At 42.3% G+C, this 23,191-nt stretch overlaps 1 protein-coding gene across 2 annotated transcripts in view; it reads left to right on the plus strand.

The window, feature by feature from the left end:
• The first annotated feature begins 116 nt into the window (after positions 1–116).
• The window catches only part of AK3 (adenylate kinase 3), a 27,172-nt gene continuing 4,097 nt past the window's right edge, over positions 117–23,191 (plus strand). The window contains exons 1-4 of one of the 2 annotated variants that reach the window (XM_032777854.2): positions 117–450; positions 11,632–11,751; positions 14,528–14,718; positions 15,890–16,008. In XM_032777854.2, coding sequence (XP_032633745.1) covers positions 303–450; positions 11,632–11,751; positions 14,528–14,718; positions 15,890–16,008 — 578 coding nt within the window. In that variant the 5' untranslated portion in view covers positions 117–302. The remainder of the gene's footprint in view (positions 451–11,631; positions 11,752–14,527; positions 14,719–15,889; positions 16,009–23,191) is intronic. The other variant, XM_032777857.2, reaches the window with a different exon arrangement.

Consider the following 23,191-nt stretch of genomic DNA (forward strand, 5'->3'; position numbering starts at 1 on the left):
GCCGCCTGTTGTAGGAAGTGTGGGCTCGGAGGGAGCTCGAGCTGCTGGCTGGGGTAGGGGGAGAGACTGGGGGGCCCTGCTGCAGCGGGGAAGGGAAGGCTGAAGGCGGAGAGGAGGGACTGGGCTGGGCTTTCTAGGCAGCGCTTCCACTTCCTGGCCTCGCGAGTGCAGCGCGGGCCCGCAACAGCAGCAGCTGCCTCCCGCTGAGCCCGCACCTGCGGCACTTGCCCTGCTGCAGCCCCAGCTGAGGCTCTCGGGGCGCCGGCCCGCAGAACGGTTCCTTCCTAGCGCGGCGGCTCGGCATGGTGGTGCAGCAGCTGCTGCGGGCCGTGATCATGGGCCCGCCGGGCTCCGGCAAGGGCACCGTGTCCTCCCGCATAGTCAAGCACTTCGCCCTGAAGCACCTCTCCAGCGGGGACCTGCTCCGGGACAACCTGCAGAGAAGGACAGGTAGGGCGGGCTGGTAGGGGCACAGGCAGCGGCAGCAGCCGTGTCTCCTCCCAAAGGCTGCGGGCCCTGCAGAGCCTGAGGCTGGCTGGTGAAGTGCCCTGAAAGGGGGGATGGTTGAGCTGGCACAGGGAGGATTCGAAGTCCAGTAAGACCCTGTATACTCAGCCTACCCACCCCTGGCTGTGGCGTTTATCCTGTCGCCAAGGAACGGGAGTGCTCGGAGCTGCCTTGTGTAGTGACAGGCCAGCTCCTTACGCCTGAATGAACTGGCTGTAGCCACAGGTGTTTGGGTAATGGGGATCCTGCTGTCCCCCGCTCCTTTGTCTAGAACTGAACTTGAATTCCCTTCGAGGACTGTGTGGGCCCTTTGTCCTTCTGAGATCAGTAAATCAAAATGGCCTGTGGTGGTTGGGGAATGTGTCCTTGGCCATTCTGTTCACTGCACTCAGTGAAGAGTTTGCCTGGGTGTCCTTGGCCATAACTCCCTCAGGTTGCATGCCACTGGTCCACCCATTCCCGCTGCCAGCTGTTTGCACTTCAGTGGTGAAACAGTTGCATGCTTGTTAACAAATCTCCACTGTTTGAGATGCCTGGCATATCTTTCCTCCAGAGGTACAGAGTGCTCACATCTCTGATGGACTTCAGTCAAAGTCCTGGCTGCTTTGAAAACCAGGACCCAAGTTATTGACTTTGGAACAGAGCCATAACTAGGTATTTTTGCACCCAAGGCAAGAATATAAAATTGTGCCCTCCCCTAGGGCTGTCTCTTTGGCGGTGGGTCCCTCAGTCCCCCTCTGAGGGAACGGCCTGCTGCGGAATTGCCACCGAAGAATGAATGAAGTGGTGGCAGTAAAGGGAGGTTTGGGGGGTCTAACTCATGATTTTTGGCTGCTTGGGCTTCCAAGATGGTCTTTGGTTCCAGTCCAGTTCTAATCCAGAGAGGGACTCACAGGTTAAGAGAGGAGGGAGATGCTGGATATCAGCAGTGGCCACTAGGTATCAGCATGTGTCCTGAGAATGCTGGGAGTTCAGGTCTGCAAGGCAGGATCAGGCATGGTAGGTTTGTAGAAATTTTGGTGGTGCCCAGAACCTGCCCCTGCCCAAACTCTGCCCCCCTCCCAAGGCTCTGGGAGGGAGTTTGGGTGAGGGAGGAGGTCTAGGCTGCAGGTCCTGGGCTGGGGCAGGGGATTGAGGTGCAGGCTCTGGGAGGGAGTTTGGGGATGGGAGAGGTGCAGAGGGATGGGGGGCAGGAGTGGACTGTGGGTTGTGACTGCAGATGAGCGTTTTGGAGTGTGGGAGGGGCTTAGGGCGAGAGTCGGGGTGAGGGCTCTGTCTGGGGCTGAGAGGTTTGGGGTGTGGGAGGGGCTCAGGGTGAAAGTAGGAGTGTGGGGGATGAGGGCTCTGTCTGAGACTGGGGATGAGTGTTTGGGGTGCTGGAGGGGCTCAGGGCTCGGGCAGAAGGTCCGGGTGGATGAGGGCTCTGCCTGGGACTGGGGATAAGGTGTTTGGGGTGCTAGAGGGACTCAGGGCTAGGGCAGAGGATTGATGGTGCGGTGGGTGTGTGAAAGCTGGCTGGCAGTGTGGGCTCTGGGGTGGGGCAGAGTTGGGGATGAGTTTGGGGTGCAGGCAGGCTGCTCTGGGACAGGGGACAGAGAGGAGGACTCCCCCCAGCCCTTTCCCTGCTGGCAGCAGCAAGCTCTGGGGGAGGAGCTCCCCTTCCCCGCCCCACCAGCAGCACACTCACCCCCACCACTGTCCCTGCATGTGCTCTTGGGGCCGCTCTTGGGGCCCCTCTTAGGTCCAGGAATCTCCTTTGCATCCCCCATAGTGGGTGCCATTGGGTGTTGGGTGCACCTCCTCCCCTGCTGTTGCCCCTGACTGTAGTCTCACTGGGGGTGAGAGATGGGGCAGGAGTGGTGACTGTGGGGGCTTTTTTGATCACGTGTTTAAATTAAATAACATACTTAACATGTCCCTTCTTATTCATGATCACATAACATTCCTGTGGCAACTACAGTCACAGTTTACATGGAAAAATAATGGTGGTATTATTAGAAGCATTTTTAGCTGTTTGTTAATTCCCTTTCCTAGACAGTATCATGCAATTAGCTAGTTATCCACAGGACACCCTCCCCCCGTCCCTATAGTCCATGGACCACAGTTGGATGAACTGTGGTTTAACCATTTTACTGCATTGGGTAGGTGGGGTAAGGTACAGTCCTGACACCACAGATGGAATGCTGGGAGCTTTAAAGCAGAGAGCTTTATCAGGAACCAGCAGAAATGGGGTTAATATTAATTCTGCACATTTATAAAATGGTCATCTGTGTTTCACCTCTTTCTAATGTTTTGTTAAAAATAGATGAAGCGTAGTGTGTGGCTGGACTCTACATGCAGTATAGGTTAAAGCATTCCCCTTAATTTCTCTTACAATGTTATCCATCTGCAGAGGGTTTTTTATGTGTTTGCTTTGGCAGCTGGCATGAAACTCATTTGATGCATGAATATCTCTGTGGAATATTTATATAAGAGGATTTTAATGTCTTGAAAGCTCTTGGATGTAAAGCAGTGTTCAGCAAAATCATGCTTGAAGTGGGTGCTCAGTAAAAGTACAGCGTATTGCTCAGTGTTTAGTTCTAGTGGTTTTAACTTTAAATGGTATCTTAAACCTAGACTCTTAGAGGTTGTCCCTGGAAAAGGCATAAAAAGTCTCATAAGCACGCACTGAGATTCCATCTATACTGTGAGCTGAGTCCTAACACCCATGAAAGTCAAAAAGAGTTGAGATGACCCCTTAAGTTAGGGAATATTTAAAGGTGCTCACTGCTGTCATGGTTGTATTTGTAAGCATAGATGGGTTGTAGCTTCCCCCGAACCAGGGCCGGCTCCAGGGTTTTTGCCGTCCCAAGCAGCAAAAAAAACAAACAAACAAACAAAAAAATGTGATTGCAACCTGTGGGAGCTCTACTGTTGTTGCTTCAGTATTCAGCAGCAGGTCCTTCGCCCCGAGAAGGACCGAGGGACCCGTCGCCGAAGAGCTGGACATGCCACCCTTTCCCTATGGCCGCCCCAAGCACCTGCTTGCTGGGCTAGTGCCTGAAGCTGGCCCTGCCCCCCACCCCTTATTAGCCAAACATTATTTGACTTTTTAGTGACATAGGCCAAGATTTTCAGAAGTATCTAGTGATTCTGAGGTGCATCAAATATTGGATGCCCAAACTCAGATGGGGGGAGTAATAGCTCAGTGGTTTGAGCCTTGGCCTGCTAAACCCAGGGTTGTGAGTTTAATCCTTGAGGGGGCCATTTAGGGATCTGGGGCAAAAATCTATCTGGGGATTGGTCCTGCTTTGAGCAGGGGGTTGGACTAGATGACCTCCCAAAGTCCCTTCCAACCCTGATATTCTATAATTTTAAGAGGTCTGCCTTTTCAGAAAGTGCTAAGTACTTTCTTTCAAAATAAGGCCTCTTTAAGATGTCTAAGGTTCACCTGCCAGAAAATGAGGAGCCTGAAATCAGTAATTGCTTTTCAAAATGTTGCCTTAGTCTTGTGTGTTTAAAAACAAACAAACAAAAAAAGACCAAACCCCTAATATTACCCTGTTTACAAGTAGCTGTTGTAACTGTCAGCAGTGGCTGTTTAAAAAACAATGGGCAGAATTTTCAAATGTGGGTATTGTCTACACTAACACTTTAATTGTTTGTAAGTAGTTGGGTTTAAATGTAGCTATGCTGTGTGTGGGTACAGACTAATAGTAATAGTGATGTCACTGATAGTCTTACCCCCATCAGAGTCTGATGGTATGTCTTCACTACCAATGTTAAAGTGCTGCCATGGTGGCTTTAATGTGGCTGTGTAGTCGAGGCACCAGTGCTGGGACACAGCGCTGTAAAACTCCCACTCCCACAAGAGGAGTAGCTCCCAGTGCTGGTGCACTGTCTATGCTGCCACTTTACAGCACTGAAACTTGCATCACTCAGGGTTGTGTTTTCTCACACCTTGAGCAAGAAAGTTTCAGCGCTGTAAAGTGGCAGTGTAGACAAGGCCTTAGATTGGTACACAGTTGTCTTTTAAGACAAGCTAAACATTCCTAACATTGACAGTGATTGTAGTGTGGACAGGACACTCTAAGCATTCTTTGACTTGCATATAAACCTTCTCTTCAGTTGTCTGGGCAGAACAATTTCAGTTTGTGGGAGTGTATAGGTAATTGTTGATGTTCAGCACTTTGATGCTATAATGAGTTACGTAAGTAGGATGTATTCTTGCACTACTGATGCTAAACCTATTGAGGTAACTAAAAGATTTCAATCACTAGAGCAGTTAATCTAGCACCTTTCACAATTACCTAAAAATTTTCTGAAGCGATTTTGTTCTATAGATTAAAAATTAGTTGTGTAGTTTTAAAAAAAGTCATGTTCTCTCTCTCTCTCTCATATGAAATCAATTGGTTAGTTTTAATTTGCCCTGCTCATAGACATTCAGCTGCAAAGATCATTTTCCTTACCTGTTCCTTTGACTATGTTGGCCCCTTTGCATCCCTTCACTGGCTCTCCTTTTTCTTTCGCATCAAACATAAACTACTTGTCTTTACTTTCAAGGCCCTGCGTGGACTATTCTCCCCCTGCTCCTCCCGCCCCTATTATTATCTCTAATTGAGGTGTTGACTCCCACCTCCGATCAGCATATGATCCCAAACACTGTTGCTCCCTTGTTAAATTTTCAGACAAGCACTATTGTTCTTTCTCCTGTGCTACTTCTCACACTAGGTAGGTCCCTGTAAACATCTGCAAAGCTACTTCTTTATTTAAATTCCTTCTTAAAAATTCTCACTTGCTACGATGTCTATAACTAACTGAACAGTGGTTAGGTTGCTCTTGTGCTATCATGCGGTCACTGCCTATCTTGCTGACCAATATTGTCTCATTGTTTCCTACATCAGTCTTGTCTGTAGTTATCTGTTTTGTTGTTCTGTGTTTAGATTGTAAGCTCTTTGAGGTTGTATTTGTACAGCACCTATCACAGTGGGGTCCTGGAATGGTGCTCCTAGGTGCTTAAGAAATGGGGAAGTATTTTGAGAAGGCTACTAAACATCTAGATAAGATGTTGGAGATGCAAAACTAAACAGAATGGGAGAAATCAGGGCCAGGGAGGTAGGTTTGTGAGATGTAAAGGTGGTAGCTGAAGCCATGAGAGGGAGTGAGCATAGATTTGGGAAAATGAGGCTAAAACACTAAGCAATGCCAACACAGAAGGATTGGGAGCAGAAATGGGAGTTGTCAAAGACACAACTGAAGGAGTAGCCAGCTTGGGAGGAGGAGAACCAAGGGAACACCAAGTTATGGAAATACCAGGAAGAAAGAGTCAGAGAAATGCAATGGAGAAACTGAGAAGGAGAATAGAGAAGAGACTTTTGGAAGGCGTTATATAGCATGTTCTGGATCCCTTATATTTTTTTCACTGGGAGGTCATTGGTGACCTTGAGGAGAGCAGAAGACATCTTGAGTGAGTATCAAGACAGAAGCTGAGAGAGTGGGTGTAGATGGCACACTCAATAAGTTCGGTGGTAACTGGGAGGAAGAGGATGGATGAGAGGCTATTTGGAAATGCCTCTCAAAGTTTTAACATTACTGTGTAGGAAAACTGGGGGGTAACAATCTTGTTTTCCACAAAGAAATAAATGTTGTGAGTTTTGAAGATAGTGGAAAGACCCCACATTTCTCAATTCTATAGCAGGTCTTATTTTGGAAAAGCAAAAAGATTTACAACTGTTTACTAATCCGTAGAGAGTTAACTAGAGTTAGACTTCGCCTTTTCAGCATCTGCCACCCTGTTAAAAACTTTGGCAAGGGTTCAGTTGTTGAAAAGAAGAATCTTATTGAATGCATGTTCTTGAGAGTGCTGAGCAGTCTGCATTTATTATCATGCTTTCCTGCTTTGGAGAGGAGATTTTGTGATCCCTTCTCTGTTGCTAAGCAACCTGTTGCCTGGTGAACATGGTTGAAGTTTGTTGGCTCTGTGCAGTAACTTCCCACAAGGACACCCTAAGCTATTGCAGAAGTTTTCTAAATAGACATCCATTTTATGCTTTTGGCAGGAACTGAGAATTACAATGGCTCTAGGTCCACAGTTCACCAGATCATGTCCTACATTATTTTCAGGGCCCAGATTTCTGTAAACATGTATGGCCTCGTATACATGCAAGTTTTGTGCCAGAATAACTACTTCAGTTAGCATGACCTTAGAGTGGATGTAGTTACACTGGCATAAAGAACCTTATACAGGTAGAAGTTACTCCTGACAGAATTCATATGGCCCACATTTTTCTGTTCCCCCCGTTCAGAAAAATGTGTGTAAAAAAAAAAAATGCCAGGGGACACGCGCCTCTTCCCTGGCAGACCAGGCAGCATGTCTGTTCCAGCATGCCTGGAGCAGCCTCAGAGATGGGGAGGGAGTCTGGGTGTGTGTGCCTGGGTGATTGATCACTGTGGGTGTGGGGGAGGCAGGGCTGGGGAGGGGGAGACAGCTGCAGCTCACTGACATGTTGGGTGACCAGATGTCCTGATTTTCATAGGGACAGTCCCGATTTTGGGGTCTTTTTCTTATATAGGCTCCTATTACCCCCCATCCCGATTTTTCACACTTGCTGTCTGGTCACTCTATTGGCGTGGAAGGGTAGGGCTTTTTATTATGCATGAGGGAGACTAGAGGCAGAAATGTAGCAGCCTGCCTGAGTTAATTGATCTCATTCTCTGAAGCAAAAATGTAGCAGCCTGCCTACATAGTAACATTGTTAATGTTCCTATTGTTAGTTAACTGTTCACATTCTCAGTCAATTCTCCCAGGAGCATAAAACCTGTGAAAGTTTTAAGGCCCCTACATTGCCAGAGTTATTTAAAGGAGCCTTATTATAATGACAGTAAGGGAATCCTCAGATAGAAAGCACACAGATCTTCTTCACTTTTTTCCAGTGCTAGAGTGGCACAATAGAGTAGCTCAGGATTTATTTTACTTACCCATTTAGAGTGAGAGGGGGGAGAAAAAAAGACTTTGAGGACAAATAAAACTTTTAACAAGCAGTCAATAAAATATCAGGACAATCAGGACCAAGCACTTCCCAAAGTACTCAGCCAGGTCCAGGACAATGATTAGCAAAACTGTATGACTTTCATGTGTGAAAGTCTGAGCAATTTAAAATGACATTTTACTTTTTTCCCCTCCCCTGTTTGGAGTTCTGTAATGTAATTTAAATGAAAATTCAGGATTATAACTGGAATGCAGGGTATTAGTTAGCAAGTGTTTGTAACTTAACTTTCATGTGTTTAGGAAATGCTGAATAGCTATTGTGACTTTTTTTCTGTATTGTAGTTTCAATTGTTTTGGTAATTTATTTAAACTGATGTGATTTATATTGCATTATTTTGACAAATAAAATATGCAGAATTCTGAATCTTTTTGGCACAGAATCTCCCCAGGAATAATAAGTTTATTCCCCTTCCCTGTCTGCACTTACTGGCTATACCACTTTAGTTGTACCAGTATAAGTGGTACAATTTGCATGTGTAGATGAGGCCAATGGTTCTCTGCTGCAGCAAAGAAATAAGGTATATAAAAGAATAGAGCCAGTTCCTTCCCCTCACCCTCTTTCCAGTTTGCAAAACACTCCAAATTTTGAAACACTAGGACAACCCTGGTGTTCCTGACACCACTGCAGTGTTACAGCAGGGTTTAAACTAGCAAGGTTTTGCTCACAGTACGGACATTTCCCTCCCTGCTCCTCCCCCCCAAAGAAAAAAAAAAGAAAACCCAGGCCCAATTGCTTTGTTTCATTGCTAAATGAAAATAGCTAAACTTGCACTAGAGTGATGAATCCAGCCCTCTGTGCATGGAGTCTGTAGTGTGTGCCTGCAATGTCATTAATGGGAATTCCCCACACTCCTTACTGCTAGAGCACCAGAGATGATAGTAGTATGGCAGCAGGTGGAGAGTTGACATGCTTTAAAAGTGTATTTTAAAATACACTTTTAATCTGTCTTGAAGTAACTACTTGCTTGGCAGTTGCAGTAGGGGAATGTATGTTGTCTCTGCCCTTTTTCCCTAACCACACCCAGAACTAGGTGGGTACGGGATCCGTGCCAGTTGGGGCAACGGAAATGGTAACAAGGGTGGGGAGCTCTCAGTAATGCTAATAAAGCAGGTTAAGCTAGGCATATGCATGATGAGAGCACAATGTTAGCACTGAGAGCTGGTTTCTTGATATTGTGGTGGTGGTAGACACTGTTTACTAAATTACTTGAACTTGCATAAAATGAGAGGAATAGAGAAGATTGAATATTTGGATTTCTAAAATGTGTGACAGTTTCCTCCAGGATAAGACACTTGGGACCAGTTTTAACTCAGCTACATTTCCCTAGTATAACACCCCTTGAATGAGAAACTTTACAGGATACTAGGTATTTGTGTCAAAGGTTTATAGTCTCTGCAAAATGTGTATATATAGGATGTTGTGAACAGCTACTGTTTATATGCTCTGCAAAGATTTATAGTCTCTGCAAAATGTGTGTATATAGGATGATGTAGACAATATAAAAATATATTACTAGCCTGATTGGTATAGCAGTTGGCAGATTAATGCTTTCAGTTGTAGATACTCTGCTCCTGAACCCCTCCTTCATCTCTGGCCCCATTAGTAAAGTGATCACTTTGTGCCTGCATGAGAGGTTTTTAGATCCTGGCTACTCTGCAGTTTGCTTTTGGGTGGCTGGAGCAAATACTGTTTGATAAAGACTTGGAATTTCGATGCATGAGAGTTTTTTCCTGAGGAACTGTAGTGCCATTGATTGAGTTCCTGCCCTATGGCTGCTCTGCGGCAACTACAGTGGAGGTCAAGTAGAGTGAGTTTATACAACTAAAACTTAAATTGTCCCACATGCTGTTGTGTGAGAACTGGTGGGACTGCAGAGGAGTGTAATCCCCTGCTTTGTGTTCTCCTGCCACCAAAATCTCAGGGCCCCAGCAGAGGGGACTATATGGGGTCCTAGGAGCTCCATTCTGTGGTGGAGACAGGCTCGCCTTCCATTTTTATGAAGAAGTTCTTCCACCCCATGTAACTGTATCTAGTTCACCAGGACTAAACTCGTGAGGGCCAGGTTTCCATGTCTTTTTCCTTCTGTGTAGTGCTGATCATGGTGAGGGAAATCTTTTCGCAATGTAGGCAGAATAAGGAAAGCCGGGCCTTTTGGAGAAGGATCGGCCAAGAGCACATCCTGGGACTAGGAAAGGGGTAGTATGGGCACAAAGAAATAGTGTCTGGATTCAAGTTGTTTTGATTTTAAAACTGCCATAACTTTGAATTTGATCGTTCCTAGACTTGGGATATTTGAAATCTGGACCTGATTGGTGTGGGTGATGTCCATCTCTAAGTGACAGTGTTATTTCAAAGCCTAGTTGTGAATATGACACTTTTTGCCTTAATTAAGGAATATGTTCCTGCCCTTCTATTGCTGCTTTAAAAACAAACAAAACCTGAAGGCCACTTTTTCCAGTGCTTGAGTGCATGAGTTGCCAGGCATGTGAGACTTGCTAAGGAAGAAGCTAGTAATACTCTGTAAATGGAAAGCTTCTGTTTCTCTTCAGGTTTGCTTACTGCCGTTGTTATCATAGTACTTGAGTGCCTTCTCCTAGGTCTTTAAGCATACAGAAAACTGTAATTAGATGAACTGCAGCCAAGACCTTAAAAATGGTAAGGTTTTGGCACTTGCAGTTTTTTGGCGTCTTCCCATCCCCATACAACTCTCCTGTTTGGGCTCCTGTAGCTAGCTCAAGAAGAAAGTAAGTCTCTGAATGATTCAGTTCTGCAAATCTCTCATGTATAAAATCAATCATGTTCTATGGTGCGAGGACTGGGTCCTAAAGGATAGAAGGGACTATTATTATCCTCTCATTCAGTGGCTCTCAACCTTTCCAGACTAATGTATCTCTTTCAAGAGGCCGACTTGTCTTGCGTACCCCCAAGTTTCATTTCACTTAAAAATGTCACAGCACATTATTACTGAAAAATTGTTCACTTTCTCATTTTTACCATATAATATAAAATAAATCAATTGGAATATAAATGTACTTTCATTTCAGCATATAGTATATAGAGCAGTATAAACAAGCCATTGTCTCTATGAAATTTTAGTTTGTACTGACTTTGCAAGTGCTTTTTATGTAGCCTGTTGTAAAACTAGGCAAATATCTAGATAAGCTGCTGTACCCCCTGGAAGATCTCTGTTTACCCCCAGGAGTACCCATACCCCTGATTGAGAACCAGTGATCTAGTTGACCAGGATAACATCAGCCAAAGGACCTCATCAAATAATGTCTGCATCAGACCCCTAACTTCTGCTTAAGCTATAGCATATTTACATAGCAATGTGAGAGGGCATGTTTTGTGTACTTCATGTTTTTTGAAGAAATCAACCATAATAAATGGTTGCCATCTAACCAAACCAATGAGGGAGTGCTGGTACTAAATGTTAGTCAATACCATGTGAATACAATAGTGTCCACAAACGATTTATGAAAGCAGATACCACTTATAAACACTCCCTTGTAAATCTGGATAAACTGAAAAAAATAACATTCTCTAACTATAGTGTTTCGGACACATGTTGCTTTCTTAAATACTCAAGGAGGCATCTAGTTGGAACTTAAATAGTCTTTTAGTGAAAACATCATCCATCTGTAAAAGACATTAACATTCACCAGACTGTAGAACTTAATGCTAAACTACATGCAGAAAAATAGTCAATAGGACCTTAACTTTTTGAACAGGAGATATGGGGCAGAGTTAGGCCCTTCCATTCTTACTGGACCCAGTGCATTTGTTTTCCTGGTTTGCTCTACCTTTTTAAAGAGGCTCCACTGGTGACTCTCCTGTTTTCAGTCTTAGGACCTGATCCTGCAAACACACATGAGTAACTTTGCTCAGTGTGAATAGCTTCACTGGCATATGCTTTAAGTTGTAGTGAAAATGAGGGGAAACTTTTTTTTTTTTTTAGATTTTTAAAAGATACCACGTGTCAGTCACTGATAATTCGCAACCCTTCCGCCCTCAGGCTTCTGACCTAAAGTTATTTGTAGATTTCTGGGCTGCAAGGGGTATTGCTACATTGGTATGTTTGTTTTTGCTTCCATAGAGGTTGGTGTCATTGCCAAGACCTACATTGATCAAGGGCAGCTTATTCCAGATGACCTCATGACACGGCTGATGTTGAATGAGCTGAAAAATCTGCACCGGTACCACTGGCTGCTGGATGGTAAGTTAAGATACAAGGAGAAATCATTTGTGTGTGGGAAAAACAGGAAATGTGAAAGAGACAATATACTTCTATGACAATTAGTGGACACTTAGTAATTATGCCAGAGTCTTGAGAGTCAGAAGATCAGAATTCTGCTTCTGACTCTTCCATTAACCTGCTATGTGACCTTGGGCAAATCACAGCCTCTCTGCCTCAGTTTCCCCATACATAAAATGTGGATAATAGTTTGTATTCTACTTTATAGGGATAGTGTGAAGCTTAATTAATGTTAATAAAGGATTTTGTGATTCTGGGATGGAAGGCAAAAGATGAAAATGGTATTAGTTCATACAGGGCCTATCACAATGGGGATCTCGTCCATGACTGAGGCTCCTAGGTCATACGGTGTAATACAAATAGCAGAATTTTTGTTCTAGAAGTTTTTTTTTTCTTTTTTTTAAAAAAATCCTTATTCTTTCGGGGTATAACCATTTTTTGTAAAGTTACAAAGTGAAACAGTCAAGCCACAAAATTCCAAAACTGAGATTACACTCATACATTCAGCTGTGCCCTCTTATATGTATGCAGTCTGTAATTACATGTTCATGTACTGGCTTGTCGTTTTCCCCAGCAGGATCTCTATCTTGTTAGAATACATAGATTTAATCCTGTGAGTGAATGGGGGCAGGAATACCTTACTTTTATACATTTGATGTCAATTGCAACAGTGTGAATCTGAATGTGCAGCTGTATAGCTGACAGCATTTTTGGCCCTCATTGGACAGAATGAAGCAAGGCTCCACAGTTGAAACATGCTGTCCCCATGTCCTCTCTCAGTTTAGATTGGAAACTCTTTGGGACAGGGAGCTTAGGCCAAAATCATTGTTGGTGTAATTCAATGGAGTTCAATAGAGTTTATATGCTATATAAATAATATTGGTCTACTAAACATGTTCATCTGAAAATCCTTAGTTCTGTAACTGCAGTTCATCATGGATAGCTCCAGGGTAGACTGAGTTGCTTACTGAGCTGCTGGTATGGCAAAGTATGAGCTTCCATAGGCTGAAAACAGTTTATTGGCTTTTACTGAACCACTACAGATGGAGAGACTTATAGGCACTGAAGTGACCTTTTTAGAGTAAGGTTTCTTTTTGCAGAGCTGTAAATGCTTTTCCTCTGCACTCAAACTATATCCATTGTTCACTGTACCTCTGCATATACTTTTCGGGGTTTGTATACATACCTTTTTGATACAGCAGGTCAAATATGATTTCACTGAAAATGGTACTTACTGCATCTTTCATCCAAGTGTCTTGAAGCACTTCAGCTCTAATAATAACCCTGTGAAGTGTAAAACCTGTTTTCCAGTTGAATAAACAGAGGCACAGCATGGCTGAGTGACACAGTCACAAAGTGAGTCAGCAATAGAGCTGCAAGTCCCAACTCTCTCACATCTAATTTTTTAGACACCTTCCCTCATCTATAGGTCATCTTGGAAATGGAATGAGAGGATTACCTGTTGTAACACAAATGGGATTCGAAGGACTGTAACATATACACACCCAAAGTGAAGTACTTGGCATAAGTGAACCAGTTCCTCACTCTGTGGAATGTCATTAAGATGAAATACTAGCTGTAAGGCCTTCTCAGATTTTTCAACATGTGCTTTGTTGTAAGGCTCATTTGTCCTTACTCTGGTGATAGGGCGGTAATTGCCATTTCCTAATAGTACACAAAAAGGGCTTTCTTCAGTTTAAACCTGTTAGAGCTTGTCTACATGGGGAAATTTACTACCATAGCTAAAACGGAATTAGATATTCTGGAATAACTCACCTTATGGACACTATTCCAGAAAAATAACTTTTATTCTAGAATAACAGCAAGAGTGAAATAGTTTCTTCTACTGTAGCTATTGCTGGTCAGTTGCCCCATGTAAACAAGGCTTTAGAAATAGGTGCTTAAACTCGTGCAGAGACATTGGTTCTCTCTCTCTCTCCTTTCTCTCAAGGTAGATTAGGTTTATTCAGTAACAAAGATGTTATCTTAAAGACACTCCATTGCTTAGATCTGTTATTAATCTGAAATAATTTGATTAAAATTAACTACTGTCTTGATTCAAAAGTATGGTTGAAAGGGCAAAAAAATCAGTATATTTCTAGTTTTTGTTAATAATGCCGCAGGCTCCTATACAATCTAAGTAAATATTTTTACTGACCTTGTTCTTTAGTAGAACGTTGGACACTAGATAGTTTAGGGCAGGGCCTATTGTTAGTTTCCTTTTTAAGCGACATAATCCCTGGAACATCTCCAGTAAACTTCAGTGGTGACACAAGGATGAATTTGACCCTTTGACTACTACCAGTTACTTCCCTACTTAGTCCTGACTTCTGCACTACTTTGGAAAGAAATCAGTTTTGTAATGAATGTTGAGATCACCCAGGCTGCTCAGAATGGATTTTGTGGAGAACTTTTCAAAATCTGATGTCCGAAGTGGCCAGTGATGGAACAAAGATGAATGGGAGGAAACAGGAAATAAAAGCAGCTATGGATTTTTACTTTGTCTTGGAGGTAGCTGGCAAGTGAAATGAGGAAAGAGTAGGCGAGGACTAGCAAAGGGGAGTGGAGACACTCTGGGACAATATCCAGAAAAATTAAAGGGGGGTGAGGTAACCCCAAGTTAAGTGATACTCCAGAGTAGAGATTGTTGTGCTATCTGACTACGTTCCTTTTACGTTGGATCCAGGCCATTTACTATGTGTTAAATGATGTAACTCTGCCTTTGATCTCCTACTAGTTTTAGTTTTCCTTAAAGGTTTTCCCAGAACAGTTCCACAGGCAGAGGCTCTGGATGAAACATGTCAGATACATACTGTGATTAACTTGGATGTGCCATTTGAGACCATTAAACAACGGCTCACTGCACGCTGGATCCATCCTGGTAGTGGCAGAGTCTACAATCTTGAATTCAATCCTCCCAAAGATGTTGTAAGTGTTAAGCTGTAAGATGTAAAGCTAAGTGTGAGTTGTGATTGTATTTATCTAATGCACTTGGAACCCATTCTTTCCCCACTTCAAGCAGAGGTCCTAGAATTATAATATGCATAGTGTGGTGTATTGAAATAGTTTGGAACAGGAGTGAAATCAAGAAGTGGATTCTTGAATGGCTGAAATACAACAGAGTCCTTATAAGAGCATGATGTTTTTTCATTACTGACTTTTGATATGCTTATCACAGGATGCTACCGGTGCAATTTGTTAAAGTATTATTAAAACAATTCCAAAACTACTTGCTAGTATAACTCACAGGTCAAATCAGCTTAATAAATGGTTAGTCAAAACTGTTAAGAGAACGCTTAGGATTCAGTGTCCCTCATCCTTTGGGCCAAATTCTGTCCTGTGATACACACAAAAATGACTTTGGGTGTTGCATGTGTGTAAGTGAGGGCAAAACTTGACCCTATATCATGTAGGATTAAGTTCTAATGACTTCCACTTGTTAGCAGCAGCCTGAGAAGACTTTAGTGCTGTTTTAAATCACTCACTCAGCCTCACTATTTTAAGATGTAAAGTGCCTCCAAAAGAAATTGAAAGTGCAAAGTGAGGTTCAAGTAAAAACCTGCTATTTAGGCCCATGTTCTGTTTGGTCATTCTTGCAAATGTTCTGCTGTTGGTTTTTATGCTGTCTGCTGTACATTAATCATTGTAACATCTCTTCCATATTCTAACTTCCAACCATATGGCCATGCTGCTCTTCACCTCTTACAATCTGTTCTCAGAGACCATAAATCATATCTGCCTTTTAGTTCTGCCAGTTGTCCATGGCCTTACTGAAACAATTCTAGACATCCATTCTGCTCCACCATACATCCAGGGTCACTATGCATAGGTTCCTGGGTGTAGTACATGTGACTTCACTGACTTATGTTCCTTTACTACAATCTGAAAACCACAGCTACTCCATGAATCTGCTGTTGTTTGAAGTATGTTTTGTAAACTGCTGAAAGTAAACATCTCACCAGATAAGATATGGATGGTAGCTTGTCCTTTAGTGTAGCTGAGAGCTGTTTTTTGACTAACTAGAAATTGATACTAACAGAATAACACAAAGTCCACTTAAACAGAAATATAAAGCCATTTTGCTCTTAACCACAATAAGGGCCTTGATGATATTACCAGAGAGCCACTTGTTCAGCGTGATGATGATAAGCCAGAGACCGTTACCAAGAGACTGAAGGCTTATGAGGCAGAGACAAAGCCTGTTCTGGACTATTATCGGTAAGTAGTAAATAAATGAAATTACTTCTCACCACATTAGGATGAACAGGAACATCTGTTTTTCTCTTAAAATGCACAAATACCACATTGGTGAATAACTACTTAAATGCTAAGTCACTTTCCCTCTCATAATGGCATATGTTATCTTACTGGCAGATCTCCCCCCCCCCTGCTATTTACTTGATTAAAACCTCTTTTCCAATAGTACTTCAGGAACTAAAAGGTACAGTCATGTATAGCACCTTTTACTGCAGTCATAGGAAGCTTTACGTAACAATCAAAATGATCAACACTTCAAACGCAAGGGCAAGTTCCACAACTGTGGAGCTCTGTTTCAGTAGGTATTTTCTTCCCAGAATTTTCATTGTATCAAATGTCTGCCAATTATTTTTACCTCACTGGCTGGTCAAGGACTTAGGGTAGTAAAAGTTGCTAGGGGATAATGGGCTAAAATCAGTAAGTGACATGAGAATGGGTAGAAAAATTTGTGAATACATACAAAATTTGAGTCAGATACTTGAAAAACAGAAGTGTGATCTGAATATGGTATGCTGCACTGCAGGGGGAAAATGGGGAGGAAAAAAATACTCAAGCCTTGGAATAGCTGATGGGTTTTTCCAAAACTGTCTTTCTAAGCAAAGGTGCTCTAATTAATATGCAGATTTTATCAATATCATTGGGATAATAATGGATGTAGATGTTTAAGACATCTATCCAAATACTAAATTGACTTTGTCACTTAAATAGTCCAAAGCCTTCCAGTAATTTCCCTGCATGTCTTGGACAGGGAGGGAGTGCTTTCTCTGGAGAGAAGAGGTTGGACAGGGTACTTAAGGTCAGCAATGGTTTTGCTGACTTCAGTGGACTTCCTTGAGGGCATAGTGTATTTTATCAAGTCATAGTACGACGACAGTGTACTCTATCTAAAAATGCCATTGACAGAATATCTATGTGGCAACTAACTAGTCACTCCCAAGGCAAATTCTAGTTACAGCTTTACTCTGTTTACATGGAATAACTTTAAAATTTAGTATCCAGCCCACTGGGCTATATATAACAATGAAATAGACTGCATTAGTAATTGCCTCTAAAAGCCTTGTTTTAGGGCTATGTCATTTTATGTTCGGTAATGATTATGTAGTATCTGCTTACCTTAGGATCGACCCTTCATTAGCCCACAAAAGCTTATGCTCAAATAAATTTGTTAGTCTCTAAGGTGCTACAAGTACTCATGTTCTGTTCTTTTTGCTGATAAAGACTAAACACAGCTACCACTCTGAAACCTTCATTCTTTGTTTCCATTTTCTTCATAGTTCTGTAGTGACTATGTCAGAGTGCTTTTTGTTCTTTGGAATAGACCAGATCTGATATGGTCACTAAGTTCACTCTCCCTTCTATGTGTACCACTCCAGAAACAAAGCATGAAACCTTTCACATACCTGGTTTCTTCTTTTAGAAAAAACACGGTTACTCACCTTGTAACTGTTGTTCTTCGAGATGTGTTGCTCATATCCATTCCAGTAGGTGTACGTGCCACGCGTGCATGTTTGTCGGAAGACTTTTACCCTAGCAACTCCAGCGGGCCGGCAGGTCGCCCCCTAGAGTGGCGCCGCCATGGCGGGGTGTTATTGCCATCCCTTTATGGTGCACGCAATGGATCCCTTTTATCTTGTTTGCATGTCCGCAGGGTTCAGTTTTATCAAAAAACAGTGCCTGCCTCAAGAAGGTCCCTGGATGGTGGTGTTTAGGAGTCCGTAGAAAGGCTCAGACGACCTTCGAGCACGAGATGCCGGGCGGCACAGTTTTGACTTGGAGGGCAGAGTTCTGGCGCCGAGTCTGCTGCGGTCCAAGCGCCTGTGTAAGGAAGTGTGTGCGTCTTTTTCCTCTATGCAAGGAGTGGCATGTGAACTCACTGATGACGCGCTTGTGGAGAGGAGTCCTTAATATTTATCAGCTCGCCATCCAGGGTGTTGTAGGTATATAGCGGCTCGCAGAGCTTTGCTGTTGGAACCCCGCTTGCGTGCTCCTGCGGAACAGGACCTTGCGGCCAGCAGGTCCATATCATCTCTGCCTCCTTAGATTTGGGCCCAGAGCTTCTTGCCATTGGCGTTCCCTCCATTCTATCAGATTGAACGACGATGTGAACACGGGCCGCGGGTGGACTACAAGGTACTCTACCCTTTCGAAGGGACCATGTATTTGCGCTCCACACCCCGAGCAAGCGGCTGTTGGAATCAGAGAAGCCGGTGCCCTGCCAGATGGTGGTGGGCATTCTGGATTGTGTGACGGTCCTTTATTGAAGGGGTCAGGGCGCACGTACGTGCTTAGGTGGGCGGCATCCGCCGAAAGTACTGCCACGACCGGGTCCCATCCATTCGGTAGACCTCCTCAGCCTGGCATGTGTCATGTTTTGCGCCACACGCCTGAGGAGATCCTGGTGCCGCCCTTGAGGTCCAGCGGTGGGGGGACTGGTAGGATGGTCGTCCTGCCACCGCTATAATGACCCGCCATGGCGCGCACTCTAGGGGCGACTTCCGGCCGTGATTCGCTAGGGTAAAAGTCTTCGACAAACATTGCACGTGGCACTACACCTACTGAATGGATATGTTAGCACACATCTCGAGAACAACATTAAAGTAGTAACCGTTTTTTTACTAAAAGAAGAAACAGGTATGTTGAAAAGTTTCATGCTTTGTTCTGGATGGTACAATAGAGGAGAGGAAACTTAGTGACCATATCAGATATGTACTATTCCAAAGCCAACAAAAAGCACTCTGACATAAGTCACTACAGAACTATGAAGAAAATGGGAAAACAAAGATAAGTTCAATGTAGCTGTGTATTTCTGTATCCAGAAGAAGAAAGAACATGAGACTTTGTACACTTAAGACTAACAAATTTATTGAGCATATTAGCTTTGTGGCCAATGAGGGTCGATCCTAAGGTAAGCAGATACTACATAATCATAAACTACCAACATAAAATGACATAGCCCTAAAACAAGGCTTTTAAGGCATACTAATGCAGTCTTTCATTGTATATATAGCCAGGTGTGGATACTAAATTCTTAAAGTATTCCATAACAGATAAGCTTAACTAGAATTTGCCTTGGGAGTACTAGTAGTTGCAACATACATTCATGTCCAATGCATTTTAGATAAGAGTACACTTCGTCGTACTATGACTTATAAATACACTATGCCCCAGAAGTCCCTGAAGGTCAGCAAAACCATATGCTAGACCTATACCTGTCCAACCTCTTCTCTCAGAAGGAAAATGCCACTTCCCTCCGTCCAAGACATGCAGAAAACGTAGAACTTTGGACATTTAAGTGACAAAGTCAATAGTATTCAGATAATGTCTAAACATCTCATCATTATTATCCACAATGATATTGATAATCGCTATTAATAGGCACCTTTGCTTTAGTAAAACAGTTTTGGAAAAACCCGAGCATCTATTCCAAGCGCTTGAGCATAATTTTTCCTCCCCATTTTTCCCCGCAGTGCAGCATACATATTCAGATCACACTTTTTTTCAAGTATCTGACTCAAATTCGATGTATTCACAAATTTTCTACCCATTCTCATTCACTTACTGATTTTAGCCATATCCCTACAACTTTACTAACTAAGCCTTACAGCCGAGTGAGGTAAAAATAATTGCAGACATTATACAATGAAAACTTCTGAAGAAATACCTATGAAACAGAGCTCCCAGTTGTGAACTTGCCCTTGCGTTTGAAGTTGTGATCATTTTGATTTTACGTAAGCTTCCGATGACTGCAGTAAAAGGTGCTATACATGACTTTACCTTTAGTTCCGAAGTTACTATTGAAAAGATGTTTTAATCAAGTAAATAGCAGGGGGGAGATCTGCCAGTAAGATAACTATGCCATTATGAGAGGAAAGTGACTTAGCATTAAGTAGTATTCACCCAATGTGGTTTTGATGCATTTAGAGAGAAAACAAGATGTTCCTATTCATTCCTAAATTTGGTTGAAAGTAAATTTTTTCATTATTTACTACTTACAGGTAATCACAAACAGCTTATGTCTCGTGCCTCATAGCCTCAGTCTCATGTACGGTCTCTGCTTATCATATCACGACAACAGTGGACCTCTGGGAATAATCATCAAGGCCCTGATTGTGGTTAAGAGCAAAATGCTTTATATTTCGTTAAGGGCTTGTGATTATCTCTTGTATCAATTTATAGTCAAAAAACCGCGCTTCACTACACTAAAGGACAAGCTACCATCCATATCTATTCGGAATGATTTACTTTCAGCAGTTACAAAACATACTTCAAACAACAGCAGATTCATGGAGAGCTTGGTGTTTTCAGATTGTATAAAGGAACATAGTCAGTGAAGTTCACATGCACTACACCAGAACCTATGCATAGTGGACCCTGGATGTATGTGGAGCAGAATGAGTCTAGAATGTTTCAGTAAGGCCATGGACAACGCAGAATAAAAGCAGATTATATTTATGGCTCTGATGAACAGACTTTAAGAGTGAACGAGACAGCATGCCAGTCATGGTTGATTAAGAATATGAAGATGTCTACAATGATTAATTACACAGACAGCATAAAAACAAAGCCAGAACATTTGCAAGAATGACCAACAGAACATGGCCCAAATAGCAGGTTTTTCACTGAACCTCACTTTGCACGTTTCAATTTCTTATTGAGCACTTGACATCTTAATAAGTGAGCGTGAGTGAGTATTTAAAACAGCACTAAAGTCTTCTCAGGCTGCTGCACAAGTGGAAGTTCATTAAACTAATCCAATATAAGGGTCAGTGTTGCCTCCACTTACACACATGCAAACACCCAAAGCATTTTTGTGTGTATCACAGGACAGAATTGCCCAAAGATGAGGACACTGAATCCAAGCGTTCGTCTTAACATTTGACTTAACCATTATTAAGCATGATTGACCGTGGTTATACACAAGAGTTTGTGAATTGTTTTAATAATACTTTAACAAATTGCACGAGATCCTGTGATAAAGCAATATCAAAATCATAATGAAACATCATCTCTTATATAGGCGTTGTATATTCACCATTCAAGATCCACTTCTTATTCACTCCTGTTCCAAGCTATTTCAAACACCACCACTATGCATATTATAATTCTAGGACCTCTGCTTGAAGGGAAAGAATGGTTCCAAGATGCATGTAGCATAATACATCACAAACTCACACTTTGTTTCACATCTTACACTTAACACTTACAACACTTTTGGAGATTGATTCAAGATTGTAGATCTCCCCGTCTGCCACTTACCAGATGATCCACGTGCAGTGACGTTGTTTAATGTCTCAAATGCACATCCGCGAGTTAATCACATTATGTGATCGACTGTCATCCAGAGCCTTGCCTGTGAACTGTTCTGGAAAACCTTTAAGGAAAACAAACTAGTAGGAATCAAAAGCAGAGTTACTCATTTAACAACATAGTAAATGCTATCCAACGTAAAGAGAACGTAGTCAGATAGCCAACAATCTCTACTGCGGATATCATGAACTTGGGGTTACCTCACCCCCCTTTATATTTCGGATATTTCCCAGAGTGATCTCCACTCCCCTTTGCTAGTCCTCGCCTACTCTTTCCTCATTTCACTTCAGCTACCTCAACAAGAAAAATCCATAGCTGCTTATTTTCCTGTTTCCCTCCATTCCTTGTTCCATCATGCCACTTCGACATCAGATTTTGAAAATCTCCAAAATCCATTCTGAGCAGCCTGGTGATTCCACATTCATACAAAACTGATTTCTTTCCAAAGTAGTGCAGAAGTCAGGACTAAGTAGGAATAACTTGGTAGTATCAAAGGGTCAAATTCAGTCTATGTCACACGCAGTTGACGAGAGTTTCAGGATTATGTACGCTAAAAAGGAAACTAACAATAGCCCTCCCTAAACTATCTAGTGTCAACGTCGTACTAAAGAACAGTCAGTAAAATATTTACTTAATTGTAAGAGCTCGCAATTAACAAAACTAAAAATACTGATTTTTTGCCCTTTCAACCATACTCTTTGAATCAAGACAGTAGTTAATTTTAATCAAATTATTTCAATTAATAACAGATCCTAAGCAATGGCGTGTCTTTAAATAACATCTTTGTTACTGAAAAACCTAACTACCTGAGAGAAAGGAAGAGAGAGAAACCATGTCTCTGCACGAGTTTAAGACCTATTTCTAAAGCCTTTTTACATGGCAACTGACCAAAAGCTACAAGTAGAGAAACTATTTCACTCTTGCTGTTAGTTCTTAGAATAAAAGTTATTTTTCGAAATAGTGTCCACTAAGGTGATTATTCCAAAATCTAATTCCGTTTAGGCTATAGTAGTAAATTCCCCTTGTAGAGCAGTCTAACAGTTTAAACTGAAGAAAGCCCTTTTGTGTATCTATAGAAATGGCCCAATTACCGCCCTATTCACCCAGAGTAAGAACAAATGAGCTACAACAAAGCACATGTTGAAAAAATCTGAGAAGCCTTAACACTAGTATTTTCATCATTAATGACATTCCACAGAGTGAGAACTGGTATCACTTATGCCAAGTACTTAACTTTGGGTGTATATGTTACAGTCTTCGAATCCCATTTGTGATGTACAACAGTAATCCTCTCATTCATTCCAAATGACCTATAATGAGGAGCTGTCTAAAAAATTAGATGTAGAAGTGGACTTGCAGCTCTAATTGCGACTCACTTTGGACTGTGTCACCAGCCATGCTGTGCCTCTGTTTTATTCAACTGGAAACAGTTTACACTTTCACAGGTTAATTATTAGACGTAATGGGCTCAAACACTTGATGAAAGATGCAGTAAGTACATTTCATAAATCATATTTGACTGCTGTATCAAAAAGTATGTATCAAAACCCCTCCGAAAAATAATTATCCAGATGTACCATGAACAATGGATAAGTTTGAGTCCAGAGAAAGCATTTACAGCTCTGCAAAAGAAACCTTACTCTAAAAAGTCACTTCAAGTGCCTATAAGTCTTCTCATCTGTAGTGTCATAAACCATAAACTGTTGTCAGCCTATGAAATCAGACTTGCATACCAGAGCTCATAAGGCAACTCGTTCTACCCTGAGCTATCCATGAGAACTGCAAGTTACAGAACTAAATTTTAATGAACATGTTTAGAGACCAATATATTATATTA

This window comes from Chelonoidis abingdonii, chromosome 6 (assembly GCF_003597395.2).
Source record: "Chelonoidis abingdonii isolate Lonesome George chromosome 6, CheloAbing_2.0, whole genome shotgun sequence".
In the NCBI taxonomy this organism is placed as follows: Eukaryota; Metazoa; Chordata; order Testudines; family Testudinidae; genus Chelonoidis; species Chelonoidis abingdonii.